At 35.3% G+C, this 8,700-nt stretch overlaps 2 protein-coding genes across 2 annotated transcripts; both read right to left on the bottom strand.

Moving 5' to 3' along the window:
* Nucleotides 1–533: 533 nt before the first annotated feature.
* Nucleotides 534–1,487, bottom strand: LOC126080526 (olfactory receptor 8K3-like). The gene has a single exon (XM_049891728.1). It carries the CDS (start codon nt 1,485–1,487, stop codon nt 534–536), a length of 954 nt encoding a protein of 317 aa, XP_049747685.1.
* A 5,897-nt stretch (nt 1,488–7,384) lies between these two features.
* LOC126080525 (olfactory receptor 8K3-like) lies at nt 7,385–7,987 on the bottom strand. Its single transcript, XM_049891726.1, has one exon. The coding sequence runs from the start codon at nt 7,985–7,987 to the stop codon at nt 7,385–7,387; it is 603 nt and encodes a 200-aa protein (XP_049747683.1).
* Nucleotides 7,988–8,700: the final 713 nt, after the last annotated feature.

The following is an 8,700-nucleotide window of genomic DNA, read 5'->3' as shown; positions in this document are numbered from 1 at the left end:
GGATTTTAAGGTTTAGAAAGTGGTCATTTGGGCAAATTCACGTAACTGAGTACTCGAATCAACCCACCCCAGTGAGCCTTTTTTTAATCAGAATTAGCTACACAAGGCAGAGTGTAAGAAATAAAATAGGAGGTGTGTGTGAGCATGCATACACACACACACACACTTTCTATATATATTTTTTCTACTAGATAAGGAAAACACCAGGTATTTGGAAATCTTCCTGTATCTATTAGTTTCACTGTCCCACTCAACATATTCGATGTTCTTATTAAAAAAAGAAGTAACACCCTCCAGATGTTCTAGTACGCTATAAAATTTCTTAATTATTATGCTTATAATGCATCGCTCCTGCTCAAGGAAGGGAAAGCTTTGTACTGTTTCATTTATTAATCTACTTACAGCCTTAGTAGAATGATTGGCAGAAGGCAATACAGAAATATATGTTTTCTGTGATTTTGTGCTTCCTAGCCCCTCTGGAGGCACACAGAAAAAAGTTTAAAGCACAAAATGTAATTTATATAAATCATAAGTTATAGTGAATGTCGAGAAAATATATTGCAAAATTGTTCTAAAGTCCTACGTAAGGCATATTTTACATTTTTATTCCTCAAACTGTAGATCAAGGGATTCAACATGGGGATTACCAGGGTGTAAAATATGGAAGCCACTTTATCAGTGTCAAAGGACTGACTGGACTTGAGCTGCAGATACATAAAGATTAAAGTCCCATAGAACACTACCACCACAGTCAGGCGGGATCCACAGGTGGAGAAGGCCTTATGCCTGCCCTCAGCTGAGCTCAGTTTGATAATGGATACAATTATGACTATGTAAGAAACAAGAACTATTAGGAGGGATGAAATCAGATCAAAAACAGATAAGATGAGAATGACCAATTTGATTTCCTCTGTGTCTGAGCAGAGCAAAGATAACAAGGGGAGAACGTCACAGTAGAAATGCCTGATGACATTGTGGCCACAGAAGGATAAATTAAAAATCTTTATGGTGACCAGGAGAGAAACAAATGTGTTGTAGAGATAGGGGATTGCAACAAGCACCAAACACGTCCTTTGTGACATGATGACTGTGTAGCACAAAGGGTTACAGATGGCCACATAGCGGTGGTAGGACATTGCTGACAGAATAAAAAATTCACTAATTATGAACATGATAACGAAAACTAGCTGTGTAGCACAAAAATAACAGGAGATGGTATTTTCATCCACAACAAAATTTGCCAGCATTTTTGGTCCCACGGCAGTTGAATAACCAAGATCAGTGATAGCCAGGTGTCTGAGAAAAAAATACATGGGAGTTTCTAGCCTGGAGTCCATCTTCGTGAGGATGATGATGCCCAAGTTGCCCACCACTGAGATCATGTAGATGATGAGGAACAGCCGGAACAATGGTGCCTGCAGCTCTGGGCTGTCTGTGATTCCCGTCAGAATGAATTCCTTCAGCACTGTTAGATTGTGTTTGTCCATCTAGGTCTATCAGGAAACCTATTGTGGATAGAGACATCAGCATAGTCAATAGGGTTTATGTAGCATCATCTGATAGATCTTTAGTATACAAAGGCAATATGATAAATGAAAAGATAAATCTGAACCCTCCAATACAGTTATTTGAAATCCCTCCTCCATGAATATAGAGAGAGGAGGAAAGAGGGAAAGAAAGAGAAATCTAACTTGTTACTGAGTGGGTAAAATTTGCTCCCCAAAGAACATTTTACAATGACTGGGATATTTTGGATGTCACAACTAGGAGAAGGGTACTACTCGTACCTAATGGAAATCTGGGATGTTATTAACATTCTGCTATATGCAGGGTAACTACACATAATAAGAAAATTTCTGATCCAAACTGTCACTGTGACAGAAGTTGAGAAACCCTGATATAAACATAGAGATATAGGCACATATTCACATAATTACTTATTTAAAGGAAAAATATTATTTAATCATAATGTTTCAAAGGTACTTATGAGCATTTAGCCTCTGAAACAAAGTGTGAATACAATATTTGAAAAAAAAATAATAATGCGAAAAAAAATACACAGAGATCCTAGTCTCAGGCACTACTGAAAAGTGGAATGCACACAAAACTGACTCAGAAATCTTAATATTTTGCAATGACTTTGCCATTGAATACAGGTGGGACCTTGCAAGTGTCACTGAAACATTTCACTTCTTGGTAAAATATGGAAACAATCTTTTTACCTGTAATGAATCATCTGGCTTGACTCCCCAAGTGTTTCTTAACATGGCAGAATGAGAAGAATTTATGGATTTTTTTTCCAACCTTGGAGATTCTCCCTGAGGACATGCCAAGCAATTTGTTGATTGTTCCTGAAGCATTTGAAAGCTTAACAAAATACCTGGGGGTTGTTTCTTAATTGTCCAGGACATTTTGTATTCACCAGTGACCAAAATTTTATTGATATAGTATGTATGCATGTCTCTGTTTATCTATTTCATATAGTCTTGCATTTTACTTTGTTAGCATTCCATTTTTACCACACAGGGATCTGGATTAAAAGACTGTATCTGTAAAACAGAACTGTCAATATTCCCATTTCTACAGGGGCCTCTACTAATGGATGACAAAATGAAGTTGTGCTCAAACACCTTCCTACTGCATTATTTCAAAGACTTAAACGGAATAAAAGTAATGCATTGTGCATATGTGAGATAGCACTTCCTAGTTCACTGTTATTTTTGTTTTTGTTGCTGTTATTGCTATTTTCAAGGTTTCTTTTTTTTTTGTTGTTTTCCTTTTTGACCTCAGGAACAGAAATGTTACCCTTGTTTCTCATTTCATAGTCAATTGCCATCATGTGTTTATGTTTTTTGCTTGTTTGTTTTATTTTCCATCACGATATTTCAGTATTTTATGTTTTTTCATTTTGTCCAATCCTCTTTCCAGAACTTATTTCTCACCTTAATAAATGTTCTGTTATGCTTGATATAATGTTCTACCATATCAACGCACCCTCATAAAGTGTGATATTTGTGTGGAATGTTTCATTATGAATATATATTTACCGTGCTATGAATATTTTTGCTGCATTTGTCATTGTAAATATTTCTAATGTATCCCTTTGTGACCCTTTTTTTTTTTTTCTTATTTCTCCTATATAATGGTATGTATGTGGCGTAGTGGTTAAGAGTCCAGCTGTTAACCAAAAGATCGGTGGTTCAAGCCCACCAGGTGTTCCTTGGAAACCCTGTGGGCAGTTCTACTTTGTCGTATAGGATCATCATGAGTCAAAGTCAACTCGACATTATTGGATTTTGGTTATATACATGTATATATATATACATATATATATACAAAACTCACTGCTAAGTGGAAAGTTAGCGGTTTGAACCTACTAGCCTTCTTGGGGAGAGAAGACCTGGCCATCTGCACCCATAAAGATTACAGGTTAAGCAACCCTATGGGACATTTCTACTCTGTCCTGTGCATCGCTATGATTTTCAATTGACTGAATGACACCTAAGAAAACAAAAAAATTCCTGAATGGTACATATTTTGTTGCCTCCAACAGAACACTATCTGAGTTTCTTGCTTCAGGCATGTTATCAGGAAAGACCAGTTTCTGGGTAAGAACCTCATGTTTGGTGAAATAGAGGGCCAATAAGAATGAAGGAACCTCTCCATGAGATGAATTGACGCAGTGGCTGCGAAAATGAACTTTAACATACTGATGATTGCGAGGATAGGACAGGGCCAGGCAATGTTCTGTTCTGTTTTACATAACGTCACCCTGAGTTGAGGTAACTCAGTGACAGGTAACAACAACAACGTCTTGTGATTGACTGTTTTCACTTCACAGGATTCTATCGAGGCCCATCCACACTGTTATGTGTATCAATACTTTGTTCTTTTTTACTGGTGAGTATGGCTTTTTTTTTTTTATGGCTTTAGGTATGGATTTAGGACAGTTTAGGACAGTTTAATTACCCATTACCCATAGAAGGACATTATGGGTTGTTACTAGTTTTTAGCTATTATAAAAATTATTTCTTTGAACATTTGTGTAAGGATTTTTGTACAAACATAAGTTTTCACATGTGTGGGATAAATGTCTCCATGTGGGTCGTTTTAATTTTGACAAAGCCTGATGTATCAATTTGTACTTTTCATCCATGTATTTGCATGTACCAATAATTCAGTAGTTTTTATTACTGAGTGGTGTTAACTTGCTTGGAAATACCACAATTTATTCATCCATTCTCAACTAGAAGAACATTTGGGTTGATTCTAGTTTTTGAGTATTACAAACAAACTTGTCATAGACATTTCGATACATGTATTTGTAAGAATAAATGCTCTCATTTCACTTGGGTAGATATGAGAAAATTGGTTAAATTTTAGGGTAAAACAATGTTCAGCTTTTCAAGACCCTGGTACTTAAAACGAATTATTTTTTTAAGTATTTTTATCAATTTAATATTCCACTAACAGTTTATGAATGTTCTGTTCTCCCCACAAACTTACCAAACACCTGATATTCTAATAACCCACCCCAGTGCCGTCGAGTCATCAGTGAATTTCAGCTTAAACCCTGGTGAGATAACAATAGATGTATAGTTATCTCACCAGGGTTTAACCTGAAATTCACTGATGGATAATGAACTGAACATTTTTAACGTGTTTATTTGCCAGCTGAATATGTCTTAAAAATAAGTGAATGTTCATTTTTATGATCATTTTTTATGGACTGTTTCTTTTCTTTTTCTTTTATTATTATTATTTTTATTATTGAGTTTTGAGGCCTTTCTCTGTATGTATTATGTAGCCCTGGTGGGACAGTGGTTAAAGAGCTGGATGGCTAACCAAAAGTTTGGCCATTCGAATCCACCACTCAATCCTTAAAAACCGTGTGAGACAGTTCTAATCTTTCCTATAGGGTTGTTATGAGTCAGAATCTACTCGATAGCAATGGGGGGGGGGTGGTGAGGGGAGGGACATATATATTATGGACACAGACCATTTATGAGATATACTATTTGAAAATATTATCTCCCAGAATATGACTTGTTTTTATACAAGTGTCTTTTGAAGAGCAGAAGTTTAATATTTCCTGTTGTCAAACTATTTATGAATTTCATTTTTGGTGTTATAGCTACGAAATCTCCAAATGTATCTATAAAATCAATGAAAGCCTACTTAAAATCCAAAAAAACTGTTTCTTTTTAAAAAATAAACTTATAAGCTGAGAATAAATTCACAAATAAATGCTAGGTTAATTTTTTAGTTCTATGACTGTATTGTAGGGTCTATTAGATTTTTTACATAAAAAAACATGTCATCTATCAATAATTAAAGTTTTCCTCCTTCTTTTCCAATCTGGATGCTTTCTATTTATTTATTTAATTCTTTATTGCCTTATTGTGTGGCCTAGAACAGCCGCTAAATGTGGAATTGATTAGGTGAGAGTAGATTTACTTGTTTTGATCCTGGTCTTACTGGGAATGTATTCAGTCTTTCATACCATGTGTGATGGTAGCTGTAGGTTGTTCACAGGTGCCCTTTATCAGTTTGAGGAATCTTCATTGTAATACTAGATTGGTTAAGGTTTTATCACAATTATTGGTACTTTTAAAATGCTTCTCTACATCTATTGTATGACTTTCTTGGCATTTTTATTTGTGATTACGGAGAATGCCAATAACTGATTTTTTAATGCAAAACTATCCATGCATTTCTGAAGCATGCCTATTTGGTGTACTATTGTCTTTACATATTGCCAGACTCAATTTCTTAATTTTTACTTTAGACTTTTCACAAATGTGCTCTGTTGTTTTCTTTTAATGCCTTTGTCCGCCTTTAATATCAGAGTAAAGCTATCCTTATATAAAAAAAAAAGGAAATGCAAAATACCCCTCTTCAGTTTTTTAGAAGGGTTTGTGTACAATTGGTTAATTCTTTTTCACTAAAAACTTATCAGAATTTCCCAATCCAGCCACTTGGAATGGTTGTGAACAGGGTGTGTCTTAAATTTCCATTTTGATATCCTGTATTTACAAATGATATTTTTCCCATGGGTTTTATAGTCTCTACATGCTTGGAAATATATCATAACCTACCAATCCAGATTGGATTATTTTTTAAAGACAAAAAAAAAAAAAAAAAAAACCTTAGCATAAAAAAAATACATATCTAAAATTTATTTTTTTCTCATTACAATTTTTTTTGAATATTAAAAGAGTAAGAATAAAAAATATGCAGAAAAATTAGGAGGGAATATGGAGCAACTATGTCCAGAAATCATGGCAAATATATAAAATGCTACACATTACACCTCACTCACTAGAAGCACAACATAGCCCAAGCCATGGGTTATCTCCTTATGCTTCTTCCAAGCAGAGTAATTGAAATGATGAATTCAAACAACAGATACTGATCGAACTAAAGTTCACACTCATGTTCATCAAGGTTAAGAAAATCCAGCCAAACAAAAACAAGGCAACAAACTTAACTCATCACACAATAGACCTCTTATGCAAGGGCACATAAAAAATTAGAAAATGACTTCTAAACAAGAGTAATTGTTCTTTTCTGGAGACATAAGGATCACGATCTTTGAGACAAAAGCATGGAAATAGGAAGCAATATTAATCCGGGACAGGAAAAATGAAAAAATCCTAGGAACTTCTGTGGATGAGTTCAGATATTTACCTTAACAGGTATACCCACTGATACCGATAAAATGGGCTAACTTACACAAAACCAGATACCGAGCTGATCTCGTTGAATCTAAGTTTATTTTTTTACTGTTTATACTAATATTACAATATATTAATAATAAAAATAATAACAAAGTAAACAGACTCTAAGGGCTCAAATTTGAAAGTAAAGGCAGGGTTTAGAAAGTGGACATTTGAGCAAATTCAAATGACTGAGAACTTTAAATCAACCCACCACACTGAGCCTTCTTTTAATCAGAATTAGCTACCCAGGGCTGAGTGTCAGCAATAAAACAGAAAGTTTGTGGAAGTGCACACGCGGGCACAAGCACATACACACTTTCTCCTTTTTTTTTTTCTAGTAGGTGAGGAAAACACCAGGTACTTGGAAATCTTCCTGTATCTATTACAGCTTCACTATCCCACTGAAGATATTCAATTTTCTTTTTTAAAAAACTACCAACTTTCTTAATTATTATACTCATATTGCATCACTCCTGCTCAAAGAAGGCAATGCTTTGTACTGCTTCATTTATTAATCTGCTTACAGCTCTTAGTAGAGTGACTGGTAGAAGGCAATATAGAAATATATGTTGAACTTTTCTGTGCGTTTTGTGCTTGCTATTCCCTCTGGAGGCACACAGAAAGAAGTTTAAAGCCCAAATGTAAATTATATGAATCATATGTTAGAATGAACTTTGAGAAAATATATTGCATAATCGTCCTAAAGCCCTATGTAAGGCATATTTTACATCTCTATTTCTCACACTGTAGATCACAGGATTCAACATGGGGATCACCAGGGTGTAAAGTATGGCAGCCACTTTATCAGTGTCAAAGGAATGACTGGACTTGGGCTGCAGATACATAAAGATTAAAGTTCCATAGAATACTAACACCACAGTCAGGTGGGATCCACAGGTGGAGAAGGCCTTGTGCCTGCCCTCAGCTGACTTCAGTCTCAGAATGGATACAATTATGAGTATGTAAGAATCAAGAACTATTAAAAGGGATGAAATCAAACCAAAAACAGATAAGATGAGAATGACCAATTTGATCTCATGCGTGTCTGAGCAGAGCAAAGATAACAAGGGGAGAATGTCACAGTAGAAATGCCTGATGACATTGTGGCCACAGAAGGATAAATTAAAAATCTTTATTGTGACCAGGAGAGAAACAAATGTGCTGTAGAGATAAGGGATTGCCACCAGCACAGAACACACCCCTCGTGACATGATGATGGTGTAGCACAAAGGGTTACAGATAGCCACATAGCGGTCATAGGACATTGCTGACAGAATAAACAATTCAGTAGTTATAAATACCATAAAGAAAATTTGCTGTATAGCACAAAAATAATACGAGATTTTATTTTCATCCACAACAAAATTTGCCAGCATTTTGGGTCCCACGGCTGTTGAATAACCAAGATCAGTGATAGCCAGGTGTCTGAGAAAAAAGTACATGGGAGTTTGTAGCCTGGAGCCTATCTTGGTGAGGATGATGATGCCCAAGTTGCCCACCACTGAAATCATGTAGATGATGAGGAGCAGCCCAAACAATGGCGCCTGCAGCTCTGGGCAGTCTGTGATTCCCGTCAGAATGAATTCATTCAGTGCTGTTAGATTATGTTTGTCCATCTTGGTTTATCGGGTAACTTGTTCTGAATGGAGACATCAGCATCATCAATAGATTTTATGCAATATCGTCTGGTAGGTTTTTGTATACAAAACCAGAAGGAATAGTATAAATCCAAACATTCTATTTTAGGATATTTGAATACATATCCAACTGACACAAATTTTACACACCCATATACGTATAGAAAGATGGATACATTGGGAGATAGATGAAACAAAAATGAATAATATGTTAAATTTTTAGGTGTTAGGTACATAGATATTTATTACACTCTTCTTAAAACTTTTATCTTTTTCACATACCTAAAAAATACACAGATACATTTTGAACCCTGTCCTTCAAAATACTACCTTATGAAAAC

The sequence above is a fragment of the Elephas maximus genome, chromosome 7 (assembly GCF_024166365.1).
Source record: "Elephas maximus indicus isolate mEleMax1 chromosome 7, mEleMax1 primary haplotype, whole genome shotgun sequence".
NCBI classification, from domain to species: Eukaryota; Metazoa; Chordata; class Mammalia; order Proboscidea; family Elephantidae; genus Elephas; species Elephas maximus.
Note: the sequence above shows the minus strand (reverse complement) of the source record. Positions and strands in the feature narration are given on the sequence as shown.